Source organism: Pipistrellus kuhlii, unplaced genomic scaffold (assembly GCF_014108245.1).
Source record: "Pipistrellus kuhlii isolate mPipKuh1 unplaced genomic scaffold, mPipKuh1.p scaffold_m20_p_5, whole genome shotgun sequence".
Lineage (NCBI taxonomy): Eukaryota > Metazoa > Chordata > Mammalia > Chiroptera > Vespertilionidae > Pipistrellus > Pipistrellus kuhlii.
This window is the reverse complement of record NW_023425551.1, coordinates 66,406,983-66,432,034: the sequence shown is the minus strand read 5'-3', so window position 1 is coordinate 66,432,034 and position 25,052 is coordinate 66,406,983. Positions and strand designations below refer to the sequence as shown.

The 25,052-nt window shown below is 41.1% G+C and overlaps 2 protein-coding genes across 2 annotated transcripts in view; both read right to left on the bottom strand.

Moving 5' to 3' along the window:
* Positions 1-10,336: 10,336 nt before the first annotated feature.
* On the bottom strand, positions 10,337-21,008 carry LOC118705404 (glutathione S-transferase A2-like). Its single transcript, XM_036414164.1, has 6 exons — positions 20,903-21,008; positions 16,327-16,378; positions 15,390-15,522; positions 14,777-14,918; positions 11,489-11,620; positions 10,337-10,605 (listed from the first exon to the last, which is right to left on the bottom strand). Exons 1-6 carry the CDS (start codon positions 20,987-20,989, stop codon positions 10,483-10,485), a joined length of 669 nt encoding a protein of 222 aa, XP_036270057.1. The 5' UTR covers positions 20,990-21,008; the 3' UTR covers positions 10,337-10,482.
* Positions 21,009-23,513: 2,505 nt separating this feature from the next.
* Positions 23,514-25,052, bottom strand: part of LOC118705999 (glutathione S-transferase A2-like) — a 19,479-nt gene continuing 17,940 nt past the window's right edge. The window contains exon 7 of the mRNA XM_036415137.2: positions 23,514-23,570. Coding sequence (XP_036271030.1) covers positions 23,514-23,570 — 57 coding nt within the window. The remainder of the gene's footprint in view (positions 23,571-25,052) is intronic.

Sequence of the window (25,052 nt, the reverse complement as noted above, 5' to 3'; positions counted from 1 at the left end):
AATGTTCCAAATGATATTTATTTATTTATTTATTTATTTATTTGCTTCTTAGAACCCTTGTTTCTGGGTGACATGCAATATACTTTCTCTTTTTTGGGCATTTCATTCAAACTTCCTCAACTAACACTCATGGAGCAGCTTCATATATCAAGCAGTAATGGCTCTTTGGGAACAAGAAACAAGTCTGATTTCTTCCTTCCCCTTAAGGGACTTAAGTCTGGTCAGAAAAATAGCCTTGCTGACAACTGGAATAATGAAGCTTTCCTGAATGAGAACCCTGTTTTTGCTCTTATGTTGAATAGTGCTTCTTCCAGGGCACTACTGACTTTCATTAGGTTACACCCTACTGGGTGACTTCATGTGCCTTCTGAAAACTAGTGCTCCCTTGATGTATGACGCTCTCCCCTCAAGACTTCCCAAATTATAGACCCAGTGAGGGTCTGAGAAGTATGAGGAATATGCTACATAACAAAGAGAGGGTATGGCTTGCCAGCTAGCTAGTTAGTGATAAAGTCTAAATTAGATCCCAATTCTCCTGGCATTCAGACTAGTTTCTTCCTATTATTCTATGTTGCTGAATTTTCACAGCCCACAGAAATTAGTGTCCTTGTCTCCCACTAAATTAGTGAGCTTCCTGAGAAGTTGTTGTAGCACACATTGTATTCAGCACAGTTCATTGTTCAATAGGCTGATTGCTAGAAGGTCTGTACACTCTCCAAGTGACATGGCATGGGTAGATTCCTCAAAAGCCACACTTTTTGTTCTTTTAGGATTTCCCTCATAAGGCTTCTTGTATTTTTACAATATAGCAGTATGGAGTGATTAAATTATAAGCTGGGATCATGGAGTGAAGTAGCCAATCCTGATTATAAAACCCAACATTGTGCCATTTAAATAGAAATATCTAGCAGTAGAACTTTCCACATAGTAGAAACACAATGGTTATGCCAAAAAGCTTTGGCAAGGTAGCATAGAGGAATATTTAACTTGCAAATAGAAGGGATTTGCAAATCCTCTGTCAGACTGGGAACCTCACAGCTCAAGAGAAGGCCATTATTTTCTTAAGTTTGGTTAAGAAGTAAACCAGAGGCACTTGACTTCCTAGTCTAAAATCCCTATACATTTAAATTCACTAGTCAGTTTGAATCTTTTCTTTCTAAGAAATCCTTCCTAACCTTTGGTCTAAAACCATTAAACAAGGAAGGGGAGGAGAGAGACTGAGAGGAAGACTGAGGGCTGAAGTGGGGGTGAGGAGGAAGAGAAGAAGGAGCAGGAAGAGAAAGAGAAGACAGATATGTGTTTAGTCACAAAGTAACTCATAAGAACAACAAGCTAATATAAGAATTCACCTATGGAGGTGTAAGTTCAGATTCTGACTGGCAGGAATTGATTTCCCAACAGGAGGTGTTGGTTCAAGAGGCACATAACCATTGTCATATATTTTCTTCTCATTGCTCAATATGTGACCGTGTCAAATTTAAATTCAGTACCATTGTGTATTGACTACTATGTGAACACACTAATGCATCTGTGTATTTTGGTGTAATTCACTTCGCCATTATAATTCGCCATTATAATGGCAAAAGTGACTTTAGTGTAAGCTCACATGCTCTCCCGAGAACAAAAATGTTGTATTTTCTCACTATCTGTAATAATAACAATCTTAAGTTTTCCCATATCATCAGCCTTCATTTTCAAAATTTTGGTTATTATTTTCCTTTAAAGACCTGGTCTTGAGGAACTAATAATAAAATAAAATAAAATAAAAAATGCTTGAATTGTCTCCTGAACACACAAGGAAGGCACAATAAGAACATAGAGTAACACATAAAATAACACATTATTAAAAATTTTCTGAGTGAAACAGACACAAGAAAATTTATAAAGATCTGTAAGGTCAGTACTAACCTATTAAGTTCACGCTGTCTCTCTGCTCAGCTCCTCAAGGTCACTGCCTAATATCTGTGTTAGATGCTTAAATATCTTGACAACCCTCTCCCTCCTAAAGGGGTGGAGTCCAATAAGGAGCAGTCACTCCCACAGCCTCCAGCCTCCACAGAGTTCAATACTAGACATGAAAGCAAACGACAGCTTAGCAATGTTTCATTTCAAGATTATCCATAAATGCACAAAGAAGGGATTTCAGGTTTATTTGTTTGCCCAACAGGTCCGTGGGAATCAGGCTTCTATTAACACTGCTGCTTATGTAGGATTTAATAAAATTTGCTGTAAAGATGGAAAAGTCTTATGGGAAAATGAATCATAGGAGGGTAGTGTCAGAAAAAAGGATAAGAGAACATAGGGCGATGGCAACCTAAATTCGTAAAAAGGACTGAATGATGAATACTGTTGCAACCCAAATTCTGTAGGTCCAACGAATCTGTCTGAATTCTCTAGTGGTGGGGAGGAAGAACTCAGCTGCTTACCTGGGCATGTTAGACTCCTTCCTTGGTGACTACACTTCAGTATTTCTCTCTATCCTTGCATGTGCTGTTTCTTTTGATGGGAACGCTCTCCTGTTGTACTGTCAGGCATCCTGTGCTTGCTCTGTCAAGTAGCTATGACCTTATCTGTTTAATATCTGTGTGTCTTTCTTCACCCCCCACCCCACCCCATTAACTGAGACCTGCCCAGTGCCCATGACTGACTATAGTGCCTGGCACCACATGGAAGAGACTTCATAAGCAAAAATAAATACATATAAAATGTATAATGTATCTTTTTCTAATGAAAAATTTCTAACAGATAATTAGAAATGCAGAATGACAAGTATAAAGGGCCTTAATGGACCCATCACATTACCAGCAATATTTTGAAGCAAATCCCATTGTATTGCATCAATAAATAATTTAACATATATCTTTAAACTTTGGTGAAATTATTTATGTTACAGAAAAATTGCAAGTGGTACAGAGTTTCCAAATACACTTGCCCCAGTTTTGTCTAATATGAATATCTTACATAACCATAGTAAAATGATCAAACCAGGAATTTGATATCGATACAATACCATTAACCAAACTTAAGATTTTTACATGGGTTTCAGCAGGTTTTTTTTTTTTTTTTTTTTTTTTTTTTTTTTTTTTTTTTTTACCAGAGTCTGTTTTCCAGTCCTGGATTTCATACTGATTAGTTGCCATAGTCTCCTCCAATCCATGACAATTCCTCAGTCTTTCTCTATCTGCTGACATTGGACTTTAGGAGAGCACTGGTCTAATGTCCCTCAATATGGCTCTGCCTGACATTTCCTCATGGCTTGATTGAAGTTTTATATAAGTATATATATATATATATATATATATATATATATATATATATATATATTTCCCCCCCCCCCAAGAATACCACAGAAGTTATGCTGTTCCTATTTTGGGGCATCACTTCCAAGCATAACATCACACCCAAGATAAAATATGTCTTATTAACTATGAAGCTAATCTTGATCCTTTGATGCAAGTAGTGTCTGCCAGTCTTGTCAGCTATAATGTTCCTATTTGGAGTTAAAAATTATTTTATTGGGAGGTAGTGTGTGACTATGCAAATATTTTGTTTCTAAATGAGCTTTCACCTAGCAACTTTAACCTTCATTATGGATCTTGCCTAGAGGAAATGTTACCATAGTGTTTGCTTAATGGTGATTTTCCTCATTCCTTCTACAGTGAGTAATTGAAATTCTCTTGTAAGAAAGAGCTATCTCACCGAAACCGGTTTGGCTCAATGGATAGAGCATCGGCTTGGGGACTGAAAGGTCCCGGATTCGATTCCGGTCAAGGGCATGTACCTTGGTTATGGGCATATCCCCAGTAGGGGGTGTGCAAGAGGCAGCTGATCGATGACTCTCTCTCATCGATGTTTCTAACTCTCTATCTCTCTCCCTTCCTCTCTGTACAAAATCAATAAAATATATTAAAAAAAAAAAAAAAAGAAAGAGCTATCTCAAAGAACTAAGATGGTGGCACAGTTAACACCTATACTTGCTGCCTCTCACAACAACATAAAAATTACAACTAAAAGGCAGAACAACTACCACCCAGAACCACAGGAAAGCCGACTGTGTAAGTTCCTCAACTAGAGAGGTGAAGAAAGCACATTGAGACTGGTAAGAGGTGTGGAAGTGTGGAAAGTGCTGGCACCTTGATGTGCTGCTCTTTTAATCAGGAATAAGATATAAGCTCCTGCTTGCTCTGAACTCCAGTTCTGGGCAAGACTCTGGGGGACCCAGATACATATAAGGAGAAACTGGACTGTCAGGCATCGGGAGAGGAACATACAACTTTCTCTCAGAGGTACTCACAGTGATCATTCCTGCATGGGGGTGTGGGATGTGGGGACCCAGAGACCTCTCTGGTGCAGGGCTGACCGGCAGCAATTGCTATTTGCTCCATTCTGGTGATTCCCAGAGACCCTGCACCACCCAATTTACAACCCCATACAATCTGTGGGCATAAGCTTTTGCATATAAATGGCCTGTCCTTTCTCCACATAAAACCTGTCAAACTGCTGCTGGGTCAGAGAGCTTCCACAAGAAGATCCAAGGCTGAGCAGCATCAGCTGGCTTTGTTTCACAGCTGGGCCTTATTTGGGCACTTCCAAACCCCATATGAAGAGGAGAAATTTGAAGATGTCTGTGTAGCTCCTGCTGGGCAGCCCCAGACAGTGGTTGACTTTGCACCTTCTCGGAGATCCAGGATCCAGTGTACCCAGTGGTCAATGTGAGATCATACTGGATTACAACTCTTCACATCCATAAAAGACACACTCAAGGGGCAGACTCAGTCAGCACCAAAGCCCCACTGAAGCAAGTCTTGCCCCATAAAGGTATCTCCTGTGCAACAGGTCTTCCATTGTAGACACAGCTGGTCATCACAGCCAATTGGTCTGGAAGTCAATTCCTCCCAGTAACAATCAAGGATTAACCACAACAAGACTGTGCAAATAGCCCACAAAGGGGTGCACCAAGAGCATCTATGACTAGGGAGGCTGAGCCACTGGGCCCTATAGGACATCTAGCACACAAGGCCACAATCTCAACTAAAGGAGATTTAGCAGCTACCCAATACTGTACATAGAAACAAACACAGGGAAGCAGCCAAAATGCAGACACTAAGAAACAAGTCACAAAGGAAAGAAATGGATGAAATCAAAATACTGGATATAGAGTTCAAAACCACGGTTATAAGGTTACTCAAGAATCTTCTAGAAACCTCCAAGAAATGGTGTGACCCTCAAGGATTTGAAAAAGGACCAATCAGAAATTAAGCATACACTGACTGAAATAAAGAATAATACACAGATATTCAACAGCAGACTAGAGGATCCCAAGAATCAAATATTTGAAATAAAAAAAAGCAAAAAACACCCAACCGGAAAAGCGAAAAGAAAAACAAATCCAAAAATATGAAGATAGTGTAAGAAGCCTCTGGGACAACTTCAAGCATACCAACCTCCAAATTATGGGGGTGCCAGAAGAAGAGAGAGAGAAAGATATTTAAAACCTATTTGAAGAAATAATGACAAAAAACTTCCCTACCTGGTGAAAGAAATAGATTTACAAGTCCAGTAAGCTCAGAGATCACCAAACAAGAGGAATCCAAAGAGGACCACACCAAGACACATCATAATTAAAATGCCAAGGGCAAAAGACAAAGAGAGAACCTTAAAAGCAGCAAGAGAAAAACAGTTAATTACCCACAAGGGAGTATCCATATGACTGTCAGCTGATTTCTCAACAGAAACTATGCAGGTCAGAAGGGAATGGCAAGAAATATACAAAATGATGAATAGCAAGAACCTACAACCAAGATTACTCTACCCAGCAAAGCTATCATTTAGAATTGAAGGTCAGATAAAGAGCTTCACAGACAAGATAAAGCTAAAGGAGTTCATTAACACCAAACCAGAATTTTATGAAATGCTGAAAGGTATTCTCTAAGAAGAGGAAGAAGAAAGAGGTAAAGATAAAAAAATTATGAACAACAGCCGAAACAGGTTTGGCTCAATGGATAGAGTGTTGGCCTGTGGACTGAAAGGTCCCGGGTTCAATTCTGGTCAAGGGCATGTACCTTGGTTGCAGGCATATCCACAGTAGGGGGTGTGCAAGAGGCAGCTGATCGATGATTCTCTCTCATCTATGTTTCTAACTCTCTATCCCTCTCCCTTCCTTTCTGTAAAAAATCAATAAAATATATATTTAAAAAATTATGAACAACAAAGTGACAACAAATACATATCTATCGTATTTTCCGGGTATAAGATGACCCCCTAATTTTACACTTAAAACATAGGTTTAGGCCTATATTCGCTGTATAAGACTACCCCCCACTTCCGAGGCAACACCAGTTCTTTTTTTTTAATAGACTGCCTCTCTGACTCTGGCCAATCTGAGCAGGCTTTTTACTAATAGAACACAGTGTAGTCTTATACACCGGAAAATATGGTATCAACAAGTGAATCTAAAAATCAAATGAATAAAAAACCTGATGAACAAAATAGACTGGTGAATGTAATAGAATCAGGAACTTGGAACGGGAGCTCACTGACAATTCTCAGGTTGCAGGGTTGGGGGTGGGGGGCGTGGGGAGGATAGGGGTTGTGGATGCAGGAAGAGATTGGACAAAGAGCTTACACCTATGGATGAGGTCAGTGGGGGTGGGGAAGTCCTGGAGTCGGGTAGAAACCTGGTGGAGGGGAGCTATGAGGGGAAAAGAAAGGAACATCTGTAATAATCTGAACAATAAAGATTTTTTTTAAGTGCTTATCTCTTCTCCCTTGTTTATTTATTCAATTATTTACTTATAGCAGCATGGACTTCTGGATATTTTATCATAAGAGTTTTGATCTAATACTGTTACAATATGTATGTTAATACATATTTTGTTGCTTAAATTATCCCAGCTTTGGCCTTTGGGAGTTACTTCAGATTGGCTCCTATGTCCTTTAAAACAAGTTTCCTCCCTTTATGGGTAATTCCATATATTTTCTGCCCCAAAGATGTTTCAGGTTATCTTGTGTTTCCTCTACTGCAATCTGGACTGATCAAGTAGGGCTAATGAATGTGCCCAGGAGGAAGGCAAGAGACCCTCCATGCCCAAGGCTGTAATTGGGCTGGAGCTTGGGGTGAGGAGGGATGTGAGGAGGCATGGGAGTCACTGAAAGAGGTAAAGAGGGTGATCATCAGATTTACATCTTAGAAAAACTGTTAGTGAACTACAGGAGTTCATTTGCCTGTGTGCATCAAAACCCAATCAAATACAGCAGGTTTATTAATTAAGGAAATGGTGCCAACCCCAGAGCCACAGGTGAGCAAATGTTCCAAAAACTTGGCTCCTGATGGCTTCTAATGGACACATTATGAAGGGAAAGAAATCATTAATGATGATGAATAAGCGAGTTAGGATTGTGGTCATAGTCATGGTTCTAATGATTGGTCGATGCTAGGGTAGTTAACAATACATCTGGTCCTGATGTCAGCTCCTATGTCCTTTAAAACAAGTTTTCTCCCTTTATGGGTAATTCCATAATGTTCTGTCCCAAAGATGTTTCAGGTTATCTTATGTTTCCTCTACCCCAATTTAGGGGATCAAGGAAGAAGATGCTGGAGATGAGCTGTAGGCTGTCAGGGGCAAAACCCTGCAGTATTGCTCTGTCTGTTTTCACTAGGGGGTGGTTGGTGGGTTGGTTCTGCTTTCTGGGTCTGGAGCTGAATCCCAACTGAGACCTAGATGTCATCTCTAGTTTGGCTGACACTGTCTCTGTGGTCAGGAGAGGCTTTGTTCCTAAGATGGTTTGATTCCGACCAAAAGCTCATTGTTTGGAGGACTTAATGATTAGGGGAATGGACATGCAGGGGAGAAAGAGTTGGGTGAGCCAGGGTGCTGGATAAGGCCAGTTTGAATCAACGGGAAAGAAATGAAGTTTCTGCATGGTTACAAACCCCTCTGGTTGCAAGTAGAGAGCAGATCAGAGGAGTGGAGCTGCAGATGGGGAGGTTATTGGGGTGATGGAGGTGAGAAATCATGAGGCCTCATCTCAGGCAGTGGAAGAGAGAGCTGTGCATGGTAGTTGGAAGTTGCACTGCCATGGTTCTGTCTCACCCAGGGGGCAGGCAAGGAGAGGCAAGGCCACAGTGTTGACACCACAGAGGGGCTGGCAGTACTGCTCTGGCTCCAGGGAGGAAACAGAGAGGATGAGGAGGAGCCTGTGGAGCAGACTCTGAGTCTGGTTTCTGAGAAGCTGAGTTTGAGGGAACCGAGGAATAAGATGCTGGAGATGAGCTGTGGGCTGTCAGGAGCAAAACCCTGCGGCTTCTGAGCTGAAATAAGGTAACCATCAGGAGGGAGGAGAGGCAGGGGCAGGGCTGTGCACCCAGTTTGGAGCATGTTTTCCCTCAGTCAACAGAGGAGAAGGAAGCCCTGAGGTCTCCCAGAGGGAGAAGGAAAGATCCTGTAATACAGGTCCACTTGCTCATAACATGGGATAAGTTCCTGTCAACTTGGAGGCAGCTCACATCCTCCTTCCCTGGGCCATCATGCCCCCTTCACCCAGAAGCAGACCAAGAACAGGCAGCTCCCTCACAGGGGACCAGTAGAGTCCCGTGAAATCAGCAACTGAACTGATTCAGGGGGAGCTCTTCCCAGACCTTTCTCCTGGCACATGACCAGTGTACCTCTGCCTTCTGGACACATCCATCTGGCTGCCCCTCAGGCAACTCAAAGTAACCAAACCCCAAACAGAAATCCTGTTTCCATTCTGAGATTGGCCCTGCTGGCCCTCACCATTGCCCAGGCTGGAAGCTTGCCATATCCCTGACCCGCTCTCTCCCTGTGAATCTCCATTTCCCCTTCACTCTCGCTCAACACAGCTGCTTCTCTCCACACTGACTCATCTTCCAGTTTGGGCTGCTGTCATCTCTCATGCGATTTCCATAGAACTCTGCACTCTAGACTCTTGTCTAGAATTGGTCCCTGTGGTCCAATTTCCATGTGGCAGCCAAAGTAGTTTTGCTTTTCTCTTCTTTTTAAGATATAATTGACCTTCAGCATTATATTAGTTTCTGGAGTGCAACATAATGATTCAATATATGTATACTAGAGGCCCAGTGCACAAAACTTTGTGCACTCACGGGTAAGGGGGGACAGAGGGAGGTCTCTCAGCCAAGCCTGCACCCTCTCACAATTTGGGACCCCTCAGGTAGGGTCTCTAGGCCTAACCTGAGATCAGGGCCTATCAGGGCTTTCCATCCCCTGGATGCAGGCAGCTGGCTCCAACTCCACCACTACCACTGCTTGCCTTCTGTGCAGCACTGCCTTCCCCCCTGCCCCCATCCCCTTCCACCAGTGGCCTCTCTCTTCAGGTTGGGGTACGATGGCTTGGATGGCCTGGGCCTCCCTCTGTGCGCAATAGCATTTGGGCCACACACCTGCCACAGGGTCACCACCAGTGGCCTAGGCCTCCCTCTTTCTTTGCTGGGGGGTGGGGCCAGTCCTGCGAAGGGCCATCTGCCTATCTGATTGCCCCTAACTGCTGGCCTGCCTACTTGATCTCCCCTAACCATTTGCATGCTTATCTGATCACTCCTAACCACTGGTCTGTCTACCTGACCACTCCTAACCACTCTGCCTGCCTGCTTGATTGCCCCTAAATGCTTGCTTGGAGGTGGGGCCAGCCTGGAGAGGGGCCATGGCCATTCTGATCTCTGGTTGTTCCGGGCATTACACTTATGGTGGCTTGACTTTTATTATATAGGACATTGTATAATGATGACCACAATAAACCAAGACAACATCCATGACCACACATATTGCAAATGTGTTTTCTTGTGATGAGAATTTTTTAAATCCACTTTCTTAAAAGTTTGCAAATATAATATGCAGTATTGTTAACTATAGTCACCACACTGTACATACTGACATCCCAGGACATATTTATTTTGTAACTAGAAGTTTGTACCTTTGATCCCCTTCACCCATGTTGCTCACCTTCACCTCTAGCAACCAGCAATCTGCTCTTGGTAGCTGTAAGTTGTTGTTTTTTTTTGTTTGTTTGTTTGTGTGTTTTTTTTGTCTTTAGATTCCACATATGAATTCTATGGTATTTGTCTATTTCTGCCTCACTTATTTACTTAACATAATGCCCTCAAATGGGTCTGTCTAAGAAGTACATTTAACTCTGTCACCTTCTGCTGCTTTAAAACTGCAGAATTAGCGATTTTTGCCATCATAGTGAAGTTCAGACTCTTGCACAGAGATGACAAAACCCTCCATAATCTAGAGATGCAATCAAAAGAGACTGAAAATATGATTTCATATTGGATCTTAATGAACCAAATTACACAATATCAGCTCATCGAATTTTATTATTTGATTACTTGGGAAAAACTTATTTTAACAAGATCCAAGGTATACATCTAGGTAGAGCATTTCACTGTTGGACAACTTCTAAAGACTGCTCCTGCATGTGCTAGGGAATCCACGCCTGCTTTATTTAAATCCTGAAAATCTCCTTGGCTGCTTTTACTGCCTTTGCGTCTATGGGAGGCTTCCTCTGGCTGCCGGGCTGCAGAAACTTCTTCACAGGTGGGAGGTTGCTGATCCTGGTTTTCAGAGCCTGCAATGCACAAAGCACAGCCTCAGATGGAGACACAACACCCACCCGTCATCACACAGCCAGGGAATCTGAGACCCTCCTAACAGGACCAGAGGAGTTTCTTCCATCAGCACCAGCAGAGAGCTGGGAAAGGGACACCCAGCAAGACAAGAAGATTAGAGGAAGGAAACACAGCTCAATAGCACTTTCCCCAGAGACAGGGTTCAGTTCACAGTCTTCTTGCCCTCATGGAAACCCTGTGGATTCTCACTCTTATGTAGACAAGGAAGACTAATGAGTCTGTCAGAGCAACACAGGGAAAGGCTCCAAACTGGAGAAATGAATATGTGAGACAACTGGGCAGGGCTGGAATGAAAGATAGAAAATATAGTGTGACAAAATATAGGGCAGTCAAAAGCAATCTTCCCTGTGAGAGAGAGAGAGACAGAAAGACAGACAGAGAAGAGGCTGTGGGGAAAATAACACACACATCTGAGAGAAGGAGCAGGAGCTGAAGGAAGGAAATCAGAGGAAGAAGACCTGCTCACACAGACTCAGGTAAGAGAGACGACGACACCCTTGGGAGGAAGGGAATCCCAGAGAAAATGAGGACAGAAAATACATGGAAGAGGGCTGAGGACAGAGACACTAAACCCTAGGTCTCTCTCATTGTGAAAGACAAACTATTCTCTGTGGAGCAGCATCCTCCTCCAATTTACTTGGCAAAACAAGATTTTTTTCCTACCTCAGACCAAGGCCTAAAAGAAAATTTTGAAGACCTGGTGGCAGGGAACCTGAACAATGATGCCATAACATTGCCATTCCAAAAGCCCAGATATTGGATCCCAAGATGGGGGATGTGGGTTCCCTCCCCAGGGCTGTGAAAGGGGAGGAAACCTTGCACCTTCAGCAGCGGGAAGTTGGTCAGAAGACTGGGGTCAATCTCTTCAACATAGTAAATAACTTCAACCAGGTGAATGTCAGCCTTGCTCAGCCTGTTGCCAACCAGGTAGTGCTGTCCATGGCTCTTCAACACCTGGTGCATTGGAGGAAGCAGGTTATGAATACAGGTGCACTCAGGCTGGGTGCCCCTGCTCCTGCCCAGGTCTCTCCAGCCTGGCTTCCCACCTGTGCTGTCTCCCTGGACAGGTGCAAAGCATCAGACCACATTCATCTCCCTGACTCAGTGAGACAGAAAGAAGCAGGTCTTTGCTGTTTGTTTTCCTCACCCCTCAGCTGACGCCCAGGCAACCATTTCCTTTCCCCATCCCCATATCTCTGTGCATTTTGGTCTGGCCCCGGACTTTCCCTGGCTGCACTGTGTTTCTGTGTGTTACACACCCTGAAGCCTCAGCAGCTCTAAGATTTCAGAACTTGCCTCTCCAGGCTGTTCTCTCTCTGTCCTTTGGGCAAAGACCCCATCTTCATGACATCCTTCCTCAATCTCGAGAACATTATTTCAAGATCTACATTTCTCCTCTTGTCTGCTAGTCTCATCTCCTGGTCTACCTATGTAGGACCTGAAATAATCCTGGAACAATGTGAACTCACCATTTCTCTTACAACATTGTCTCCTACTCCTAAGGCACCTGTGCCTCTCAATAACATTGGGAGAATTTGCTATAATTCACATGTGAACTGCCTAAGGGTGACTGCACTTGTCTGTAACTTACTTTTAAATGCATTAAAAAAAATAATGTTTGATTACAGCAGAGAGGGATGGGGAGATATATGATTAAACAAACATAGTATAAAATGTTAATTTTAAATCAAAGTGGTCAGTATATATGAGTTTGCTGGTACATCTCTTTCAACTTTTTTGTTTCAGTTTTTTATAATTAAATATTGGAGAAATATTATTAAAATTATTGCAGTGGAAACTGAAGAGAAAATAAACAAGAGGCAGCTGATCAATGACTCTCTCTCATCGATGTTTCTAACTCTCTATCTCTCTCCCTTCCTCTCGGTACAAAATCAATATAATATATTAAAAAAAAAAAAAGACAGAAGGAAGGCCAAGAGACATATAAAAACATGCTCCAAGTCACTAATTATCTGAGATATATGTACCCCTAAGTTCATAGCAGCACAATTCACCATTCTTAGATTTGAAAATAGCCTAAGTACCCATCAGCAGATGAGTGGATTAAAAAACTGTGGTACATCTACACAATGACATACTATGGTGCTTTAATAAAAGAAAGACCTCTTACCATTTGCAACAGCATGGATGGACCTGGAGAGCATTATGCTAAGTGAAATAAGCCAATAAGAGAAAGATAAATATCACATGATCTCACTCATTTATGGAATACAATGAACAACATAAACTGATGAACAAAAACAGATCCAGAGACGGAGAAGCATCAATCAGATGGTCAAACCTCAGAGGGAAGGTAGGAGAGGGAGGGAGTAAGGGGAAGAGATCAACCAAAGGACTTGTATGATGCATATAAGCCTAACCAATGGACACAGACAACAAGGGGGTTAGGGCATGAGTGGGAGTGGGGTGGGGAGTAATGGGGATAAGGACACATATGTAATACCTTAATCAATAAAGAAATTTAAAAATTATTACAGCAATGTGGACACCACAGAGAAAAAATCACACATGGACCACTGACTAAAGATAACATTTTGGCAAATAAGCTTTCAGACTAGATAGATAGATATGATTGAATAAGTAATTAATGACTACAATAAAATATCAAATGCTGTTTTTTAAGAAATATATATATATGTATATATATATATAAATAAAAAAAAATATATATATATATATATATATAATCAATCATTTATTGATTTCAGAAAGGAAGGGAGAGGGAAAGAGAGATAGAAATATCAATAATGAGAGAGAATCACTGATTGGCTGCCTGTTGCATGTCCCATATTGGGGATCAAGCCCACAACCCAGGCATATGCCCTTAACCAGAATTAAACCTGGGACCCTTCATTCCACAGTCTGATGCTCTATCCACTGAGCCAAACCAGTTAGGGCTCAAATGCTGTATTTTTAATTGGAGATTAAAGCCTTATTGGTGATAACATTGGCAAATGTGTTCTCCCATGCAGTGGGCTTTCTTGTTGTTTTGTTGATGGTTTCTTTTGCTGTGCAAAAACTTTTTATTTTGTAGTCCCATTTGTTTATTTTCTCTTTATTTTCCATTGCAATATAGCATTTTGCATTCACCTGATCATAGGGCTCTTTATTTTCATGTTATCATGGGACTCTGTTTTTTAAAGTATAGATGCACCTAAATTGCAAGTCTGTTTAGGTTCCCATCATGTGAAATGTGCCTAAACTCTTAGCACCACAAGGATAGGAGAGTGTACTAGTGTGCCCTGATAAATACCAAATCTTTTGCTCTTTGAATAGAACCTCACACACAAGCAACAAATTAACATTTGAGTGAATGAATGACTTAATACTTTATAAAGATAAGTTCCTCAGTATTAATCTTTTTATTTCTATGTAAGCCTCTTGTATCCCTTATAATCTTGTTGTTCATGATTTTTATTTAGCATGATGTCAGGGTGTTTTAATCTGAAATACTCCCCTTTTACCTTCAAAGAGAAGAATTAAATAATATAGGTATTATGTATATTGATGGAACTTTATTTCATTAGTTTTGCATGACGTTCTCAAAGGTTTGAGAGCCAGGTCCACAAAATTTGTAGATTATTTATTCCTTAACATCTCTGTATCTGTTTCTTCCTCTCCATCTCACCACCTTTCTCTCTGTTTAGAAACATCTCATCCATCCCAGACACACTACCATATCCTCTTCGTGGGCAGTTGGGGTCATGTTTCCTAATCGTGTTGCAAGCATATTTTCCAATGAATTGCTTTCCTGGTGCTCCTCTTGGATGAAAAGCCCCTGCATGGTGTTCTGCAGGATCTACTCCAATCACTCATGTGGCTCTAACTGTGGCCATGAAATGCCATCAAATAGAGAATTCTATGTCAGGGCCCAGTAAGCTGAACTTTTGCTGACAGATTATAACTTGGGTATAACAGGTTCCTATCCTCCCCACAGCTGATTTTGATAACATCCCTGGAGAGCCAGGGTGCCCCATCAGTAGTCAGGAGGCCCCAATGGAAATGAAGGTCAGTGTCCTGGGACTTTCCAGGCACCATTCCTTTTTGTCCTCTAATCTCAGTGCCCCAGATACTGAACAGCCCACTTACCTTTTCAAAGGCTGGGAAATAACGATTTGTTGTTCTCTCTCTGATCTGGGTCATCTTGGCATCTTGTTCATCAGGTGGAAATAGTGGTAAACGCAGGATCATTTCATACAAATCTGCAATGCCTTCTGAATACATATCAATCCTGAAAGACAAAAATGATCCAATTGTAAACTGTCACCTGCCTTAATATGTTATAGTTTAAAAATCTAAGAGAATGGGGTATCAGGAGATTCCTGATAACTGTTTCTATAATTTCTGGAGCTTGAGAATGAGCCCTTTTGTGTCCTTTTCTTTCCCAGTCTTTTTTTTAAAGGCCTGAGCACTTGGAGTCATGATTCCACCATCATCCTGGCTTCATAGTTCCCCAGTGTTTAGAAAACTCTGTCACTCCCTGTGTTACCTCTGTGAACTGAGTCTTCTTTTCTAATCTCACTGCTTGATTCCACTTCAAGTGGAGTCCCTCCTCCTCATGCTCTCTGCTGGAATGGACCTCAGTCTATTCCTCCAAGGATCGTGCTGCTGTTGGTCATGATCCCCCAACACAATCCTGATCATTGAAGGAAGAATCTAAATGGCTATTAATTGTTTATTAAAACACAGAAAAAATACCTACAGGGCTCTCTCCTTTATGTTTCTCCCATAGAGGTTGTATTTGGCAGCAATGTAGTTGAGAATGGCTCTGGTCTGTGCCAGCTTCATCCCATCGATTTCCACCATGGGCACTTGCTGGAACATCAAAGACCCATCTTGTGAAAGAAGAAAGAAAAGTAGAGTGAAGTCTCTCCTGCATCACAGTCTTTTAAGTGGAAAACAAGTTTGTTGAAATTATCAGGTAATACTTCAACAAAATGGTATTTTGTTCTTAGTTTTTTATAGTCTTTTTTCTTATCAATCTGCTTTTTTATTTTTTAACGCATTATTTTATTTACCTTTTTATTTCCCATCAGATACATGGTAGCTGCCTGTATTTTTTTTTCAATTGATATATATCTTTGTGGATATTTAAAAAGAAGCTGGAAAAGGCTGCAGCTGGCAGCCAGCCAGATGGGAAGTTCCCACAGGAACTCTCATGGTGTTCTTGGCATTTAAGGCAGTTTTGGAGAGATTTTTACATAGGGGTCTCTTTCCCTAACTTCAACATCTGCAATATTGCTAAGATGTTACTTTGCAACAAACCATAGAGATAATTCAAAGCAACTGCTAGGCCAATTTCTACTCTCTTCACCCTGATGCATGTGTTGGAGTTTCAGGGAAGTCCCGAGTGGACATAGCTCCTCACAGTTGGTGCAGAAAGGAGAAGCAAGGAGCCAGCATTCCAGGTCACAAGGGATGATTTGTTAGTGAATACTCTGAGTTCAAGCCTTTCCTAGCCCTGAGTGAATGATGAGACCTGCTTACGGAGTACCACCCTTAAACCTGAACTACTTTTCTTCCTCTTTCACTCACCCACCAGCTCCCACCATACACACACATAGACATTGCCAATGTTCAAATCTCACTATTGACTTTCTAGATTCCCTCATCGGAGCAATTTAGATACATTGTCTTACCATTTATTAATTTTTCCATGTCTTCTCGACTTTCCAAAATTTGCTCTTCAAACTAGAACCAGAAAGAATAAAGGAGTTATTGTTATTCGTTCCATAGTATTTACAGAACTTTTAACCTTAAATGACCTCTGCCTGGTACATCATAGGGAGGAGGTAAGATTTCTGAGTTTGGCATGGTACACAGAGGAACACAATCATGCCATTTGGAAATTCAGATTAGAGCCATCAAGAACAGAGCATGAAGCAAAATAAGCCAGTCAGAGAAAGACAAGTAGCACATGATTGTGTAGAATCTAATGAACAAAATAAACTGACAAACAAAACAGATCCAGAGACATTGAAACATGCAATAGACTGATGTATTTCAGAGGGAAGTGGCAGGAGGTGGGGAGGCTGGAAGTGTTTGACCAAAGAATTTACATATGCTTAGCCCATGGACAAACAATAGTGCTGGGAAGGCCTGGGGACTATGCAGGAGCAAGATGGAGGGTTATGTGCATGAGGGTGGGGAGGAAACATCTGTAATCTTTTCAACAATAAAGATATTTTAAAAAGAGGACAGAGCATGGCTTTCAGCACTTAACTGCTCACACTTGGAGGTTCCATTCACCTCCACCTGCTTTTACATCTGTCAATGGTCTGGTCATGATTTGGGAGGGGAGTGTTATTGGGGGGAAGGGACTTGGAAGTTCTACTAGTTATGGAGTTTTAATACACAGGAAAGCCTTTCTCTCCATAGGAGACAAGCCAAAAAAGTGTGACCCCCAGCACGGGGTATCCTTGGGCCCATAACCATCTAAGATGCTGTCACCAAGGTGACAATTACATCACTTCATTTTCTTTATAGTTTAAAAGGATTATTTTATGCAATGGACATGAGCGTGGGGTTGTGGGGTTCTGTCCTGGGGGAAGGGGGTGTGAATCAGGCAATAAGGAGACATATGTAATATTTTAAATAATAATAATAAAAAAAAGATCTCTGAGTGTTTGAGTATAATAAAGGGTTTGGACTAGCTTGCTCTGTGGAACAGTCAATTGTGAATCTACATAATTCTATGGGGGAAAGACCAGATAGCTAGTGAGTTATGTTTGCAGCAATTTATAAAGCTTCCATTTCAAGACAAATATAAAGGGTGGAGGATGGTCATCAAGGGAGGGTGGCTAAGTCAGGATAACATTGGCTGGTGTGATGTTGCTTGTGAGGCTAATGGAGATGAAAACGATTGTGAAGATCAACTTTTGGAAGCAGGGAACCCAGAAATCCTGTCCAAGATCCTAACCCCATGCCCTCTTCAGTAAAGCTGGGATGGACTAGATGAAGCCCCTCCTGTGCTGAACTCATCCTGCTCACAGACTCTGAACACGTTTCTGAACCTCAGAGCTGGTCGGGTAGGTTGATGGAGGAAAAAAAGAAAGAAAAAAAAAAAAGGCTGCATGGCACTATTTGTATTTTTTGTGTACTTCCTGACTCATGAAATTAAGAAAGAGCCAGGCTCCAGTCCCCATGCCTTCATGAACCAATGAAGAAAGTATAATCCTGGCTCAAGTAAACATGTTGTTATGAGGCAGAAGGAAGCACATTAAAGCTCCTGTGTCCCTCACCTGAAACCCTCCTTTACTGCTCTGATTTGTAGGTCAAAGTTTCCTGAGTTCATCCATGACTCCCTCTCCTAAAAACCCTCAGAGTTGCTGTGTCACTCTGCTGTAGACTGAGAGTGATGTGTTTTTCTCATTGACACCTCTAGAGGGAGAGCTCAACAGACTGCCACAGAAACATACCAAATTTCCATGCAGAATCTGGCATTTTGACACTGAAAATCAAGCATGTCAAACTCAAAAGCCAAATAAACAAGGTTTAAGTTTATGTGAGCTGCAAAAAAACAAAAGCTTTCTTTTTCATATAAACCTAGGTTTATTTCTATAGAGACATGCTGAATACAAAAGGCTGAAATAAATGAGTCATCGTTAACATAAAATAATAGAATATTCTCATTAAAATTAAGATTTTTTTCTTCAACATTAACTTACTAGACACTGAATCACTGCACAAATTAATAATCATAACACAAATACACCTATTTTTCTTGTTCTCCAAAAGTGAGATATTTCCTATTGTGTACACCAAACAAGTCAGCACAAGACTAATATCATGGCATTTGGCTGCTAGAATATTCACTGTTAGTATTAGTGGAGAGAAATGGTGTGCCTGCGGGTAAGGCACATAAGGGAAATTAGTCATTAGTGAATGTTGTAGTTCATTATTAATAATTATGTATAACGGGATATTGTAAAAATTAAGTTTTGAAATTTTATTAAAACATTTCTTACATGCTGTTATATTGGCTGGGCCACAATAATATTCATTGTGGGCCACATGTAGCCCGTGGGCCAAGAGTTTGACATGCTTGTTGCAAATGCTTGGATGTCCTCTAGATGCTCCCATGCCTCCTTTTAATCACCTCTTCACTGGAATGTAAGCTTCCTGAGGGCACGGACCTGTCTGTCTTGTTCATCCATGTATCCCCATAACCAAGCACAGAACCTGGCACTTAAAGGTGCTCAACAAAATAATTGCTGATTGCATGCCTTAAGTCTTTAGCAGGCAGTTTGTTATAATCTGCTCCTCTCCACTTTTGTGGTTATATCTTCATATTAATTACATTACATTCTAATGTTACAGTTTTTATCCTTTTATTTAAAAAATTTCTAGCATGTACAAAATGAAAGTACAAAGATCCTTTTTGTAATCATCACCCAGCTACAATCATTATCACACAAGCCAATCTTAACGTCATCTATTGGGTCGGCAACTACGTAATTGCGGATTTTTTAAAGAAAATCAAAGACAATTTTTTCATGGAACTAAATAACTTTATTCTGTAATGTATTGCCCATTTTGATCAATGACCTTTTGCCATCTTTCAGGCAGCATCATAATCCCACGTTCAAAAAACTTCTGGATTTTATTAGCAAAAAACTGAATCAGGTACGATTTGACATCATCATCATTATTGAAATTTTTACAATTCAAGGAGTTTTGTAAAGATCGAAACAAAAAGTAATCAGATGGTGCAAGGTCAGGACTATATGGTGGATGTGGCAAAACATCCCAACCAAGCTCCATTAATTTTTGCCGAGTGACCAAAGATGTGTGTGGCCTTGCATTGTCATGATGGAATACAACACCTTTTCGATTTGTCAATTCGGGCCGCTTTCCTTCAACTGCATTGTTTAATTTCGTTAGTTGTTCAATGTAGACATCAGAATTGATCGTTCGGTTGGGTGGTAAGAGTTCAAAGTACACAATTCCTTTGTAATCCCACCAAACTGATAACAAAACCTTCTTTTGATGAATATCAGCTTTTGATGTTGTTTGAGTTGGTTCACCTGGCCTGCTCCACGATCTTTTCCGCTTGATATTGTTGTAAACAACCCATTTTTCATCGCCAGTTATCAGTCGTTTTAAAAATGGATCATTTTCATTACGTTTCTTTAGCAAATCGCAGCTGCTAATGTGTTGCGTTAACTGTGATTCTTTCAGTTCGTGAGGAACCCATGTATCGAGTTTTCGAACATAGCCAAGTTGTTTTAAGTGATTTTCAATGCATGTATGTGATACATGAAGCTTCTCTGCAATCTCACGTGTTGTACTGTGACAGTCCGAATTGATTATTGCTTTGATTAGGGCGTCATCAACTTCAACTGGACGACCAGAGCGTTTTTCATCTTTGAGTGAAAAATCACCAGAACGAAATTTGGCAAACCAATTTTGACACTGCTGTTCTTTTAAGGCTTCGTCACCATAAACAGCACATAACTTTTTATGAGCTTGCGATGCGTTTTTCCCTTTGCGGAAATAAAAAAGCAAAATATGACGAAAATGTTCCTTTTGATTTTCCATTTTTCAACGAACGCCAAACGAAAACTACAAAACAGATCAAAAAACTTTTTTTACTGATTAACAGCTGAATAGCCAACTATCAAATAACAAAATGTGTTTTACATTTGTACTACGTCTGCAAACCTAAAAATTCAACTGAAGCCATATATGTGTGAAACCCGCAATTACTTAGTTGCCGACCCAATATATGCTCATCCACACTCCCATCTTGTGAAAATTTGAAACAACCCCATTTAGTACTTAACTCTTTAATTTATATTTCTAAAACATTATATTTATTATCAAAATAACCACAATATCACACATAAAATAACAAGTAAAAATTAACAATGATTTTTAATATCTTCTAATATTCAGTCAGTAGTTGTATATGTGTCATAAATATTTTACTGTTCATTAAAATCAAAATAAGGTCAGTAAATTATGTTTAGTAGCTGTTTCTGTTGTTTCATTTAAAATTTTATTTTAATTTTTTTCTGTACTCTTACAATGGCAGGATTTTTAATAATTTTATTGGTCAAATAGTCCAATTCTTTCCTAATATGCATAATATTTTTACTTAAGGCAAAACCATTCATAGGCCATACAGTATGAAAGTTTTATCGCTTATGTGAGAAAGTACTCTAATACAGTCAATTTTAGTCTCAACTTACGATGACAGAACTCAGAACCCACCTCTACTCCAGCTGCAGCCAGGAGCCACCTGATAGGCTCCATTCGAAGTCGTCCATTCATATAGTGAAGCTTGGGCTTCCCGGCCATGATGCAGTCTCCTGGTTTCTGTAAACATGAGCGAGTGAATGAATGAATGAATGAATGAAACCATAGAATCAAAATGTATTTTATGGTATACATTTGGACAGAAGGGTGAAGTATCTGCTTTGTTAATGGTGGAATTGGTGGAGTCCCATGAGGTCTTCCTTTGTCCATATCTTTACCCAACAGTGGCCATTGGTGTCAAATTGCACCAGGTAAGTCTCAGGTTGCCATTTGTGCTCACTATTCTATCAAATAAAAGAGTGATATGCAAATTGACCATACCTCTGCTATAACCACAAGCCACACTCACCAGCCAATCAGCAGCAAGTGTGCAAACAAGATGATTGCAGCCATGGAGAGAGCAGGAGGCTTGAGCTCTCCCGGTGATAGAGGAAGCCAAGCTTTCTGCATACCCTGGCCAGCCCAGGCCCCACTCAAGGCTACAAAGTTTCAATTATAGAAGATAAATAAATCCCAGATACCATGGCCTCTGGTTGGGTTGCTGAAGAGCATGGTTGGCCTGCAAACCACCACAGGCCCCTCACCAGGCCACCCCCTCCCCAAGGGAACCTCCACCCTGATCCGGGACACCCTTCAGGGCAAACCAGCTGGCACCCACCCATGTACCAGGCCTCTATTTTATCTAATAAAAGAGTAATATGCAAATTGCTATCACTCAAACACACAAAAAGGCTGCCCCCATGTGGACACAAGATGGCTGCCACAAGATGGCCAGCTGGGGAGGGAAGTTGGGAGGGACCAGAACTTTAAGGGAGGGCAGTTGGGGGCAATCAAGCCTGTAGAGAAGGACAGTTGCGGGGGACCAGGCCTGCAAGGGAGGGCAGTTATGGGTGACCAGGCCTACAGGGGAGGGTAGTTAAGAGCAAACAGGCTGGCAAGGGAGCAGTTAGGCATCAATCAGGCTGGCATGGGAGTGGTTAGGGGGTGATCAGGCTGACAGGCAGAAATGGTTAGAGGCAATCAGGAAGCCAGGCAGGTGAGCAGTTAGGAGCCAGCAGTCCTGGATTGTGAGACCAATGTCCAACTTCCTTCCATCCTTCCAGTAGGACTGTGCCTAAATTGGCAGTCAGACATCTGTCTAGGGGTCCCAGATTGGAGTTGGTGAAGACTGGGCTGAGGGACATACACCCCTCAAGCACCAATTTCGTGCACCAGGCCTCTAGTCAGAATAGAAACAGAGCAGCCTGGCTCCCACACAGGTGAAACAAGCCAGTGAGAGACTTTGAAACCAGAGGACTTAACCACAGGGAGGAGGAGAAGGGAGTAGAGTTAGTCATCTGCTCTATGGCTGTCATGCTGCCCTTGTGCAAATGTGTGTAGTGGGGCTTAGTCCTGGTCTAAGTTCTCTCCACACAGGAAGGGGTTCATTTCTATTATCTACTGGAATTCTATACTTTTTCCACTGCAGTATGAATTTTATTTTCTATTTAGAAAAAGGGATGTTAGTGATTATCTTTATAGTACATAGAAAGGAACTAACATGTTTAGTGTCTACCACATAATGGACATTTTCTAATGTTTATCCTTGTTTAATCTTGGTAAAAATGACTTGAGGTAGATCTTGTTATTATTCTAATTTTATAGTTAGGGGTTCAGATGGCTATAGAGGTTAAGCAAGTGACCTAAAATAAGTGGTAAACCTATCATTTGAACACACGTACAAAACACTTATGTTGGACACCAAAGTCTTGGAGCTTCTCTAAAACAGTATTTTATAAACCATGGATTGTGATCCCTCAGTGTGCTGTGAAATCAGAACAGTGGGTTCTGACTAGCATTTTCTATTTGAAATATAATAGAAAAATATCAGTGTGCCAAATGTAGTAAGTCTACATACTTACTAAATGAAATTTTAATTTAGTTACACTTACACTATGTGAGTGTGTATATGTGACTGCATGCTCTGGTTTCTTGCAAAATGTGAGAAATTCATTTTTCTGGGCCAGCCAAACGAGTGTGACAGCTGTAGTCCTTTTCTAAGGTTTCTCTGCACCACTGACTGGATAATTCTTTGCTGTGGGGGGCAGTCCTGAGCATTGGAGGATATTTACTTTAGCAGCATCCCTGACCTCTACCCACGAGATGCCATTAGCATAGCGCCCTGTCCCTCTCTCCTGTCATGACCACCCAAAATAAATCAGGAGCAACATCAGCTCTGGCTGAGCACCACTGCTCTGTTCCAAGCTGTAGCACATGGATGGGAGCAGCCAAAGACAGCTCCTCACATAAGGACTGGGAAATTCCAGCCAAGGTCTGCGGCAGGATTTATCAGTGTTTTAGTACAAAGGCACAGGAGTCATTAAAAAGCAAAGGTTTACTCTTTCCGAAAGCAACCAGGGGTGACATCTGAAAATGGTTTGCTGTTCACTTGACCCAGAAAATCCCACAAAATCATGCAAATCAAGAGGTCCAAATCTTCCTGTTCATTGCCCAGGCCATCAAGTGTATGCCTATTCAAAAGGCCACCACTTATCTGAAGAATGCCATTTTATAAAAGCTATGTGTGCTATTCAGTTGTTACAATGTGGAACTGGTAGGTGTGCTCAGGCAAGAATTCAATTGCCTAGACCAGTGGGCGGCAAACAGCGGTAGAGGTCAGGAATGCTGCTAAAGTAAATATCCTCCAGTGCTTGCAAGCCACATGCCTCCATCAGATTGAGGACGTTTTCAGCAAAGGCCAGCTTAGGAGTACCCTAATTAAGTTAATAACAAAGTACCTGCCTAAATAGTTTGTTTAAAAAATTTGGCTGTCAAAAGAAATTTCAATCATTGTACTGTTGATATTTGGCTCTGCTGACTAATGAGTTTGCCGACCACTGACCTAGACTTAGTGGGGGACAATTTCTGCCCCATTCTTAGTCACTAGACATCAGAAAATGTTTGTAAGCATTTTTTTTTTGTGCAAGATTTTGTGGTAATTTCTTAGCAAAACATATATGTCTTCACACAATAGTTATGTTTTTAAAAGGTAAATGAACTTTGAATTTTTTACATGTCAAAGGGTAACCATAAATTAACATTGCAATTAAGTGATAAATGCTGTGTTCTATTTTGCCTTTTCTCAAGGCCTGCAGCCAGCACCATGTTTTCTTAAAGTGTGTAAATAAAGCCCTGTATTGTCATTCCCTATTTAGCCTTTTTTTGCAGTTTAGAGAACTATGCTTGGGGCCACAGGTGTCCTCAGTAAAACTGCAAATTCCAGTTTGGAGAGAACTCTGCCAATAAGGGAAGAAGCCCCGCCCTTTCCTATGCTCCCCCTTCTTAGGAGAAGCATCACTTTCCATTCCCCTCCCTCTGATCTGTTTGTTGTACAGTCCCTGTCCCCCTTATAAGACCTCTGTCAGCACTGAGATCTCAAGATGGTTTTTGAGGACTGAGAAAAGTCCCCCATTTTCTCAGGATGCCAGCACTCAAATAAACCTCTTTTCTTTTTCACCACACCTGTGTCATAAGATTGGCTCTCGTTGCAAAGGCAACCAAATCTGGATTTTATTACAAAAAAGAGTTTAAATGTTCTAAAGGATATTTATTTATTTATTTATTTATTTATTCATTAATTTGCTTCTTAGAACCCTTGTTTCTGGATTTCTGTCATGCAATATAGTTTCTATTTTGGGGGCATTTCATTCAAACTTCTCCAATTAACTGGAGTAGCTTCATGCATCAAGCAATAATGGTTCTTTGGGAACAAGAAACAAGTCTGATTTGTTCCTTCCCCTTAAGGGACTTAAGTCTGGTCAGAAAAATAACCTTGTCAACAACTGGAATAATGAGACTTTCCTGTGTGAGAACTCTGTTTTGCTCTTTCTTTTGTTATCAGTTCTTTTAGGGCACTACTGACTCTCATTAGGTTGCACCCTACTGGGTGACTTCATGTACCTTCTGAAAACTAATGCTCCCTTTATGTATGATGCTCCCCCTCAAAATTTCCCAAATTATAGACCCGAAAGGGCCTGGGAAGTAGGCTAGTCCTTCAAGAGTGTAAGGAAAATGCTATATATCAAAGAGAGAGTATGGCTTGCCAGCTAGCCAGTTAGTGATAAGT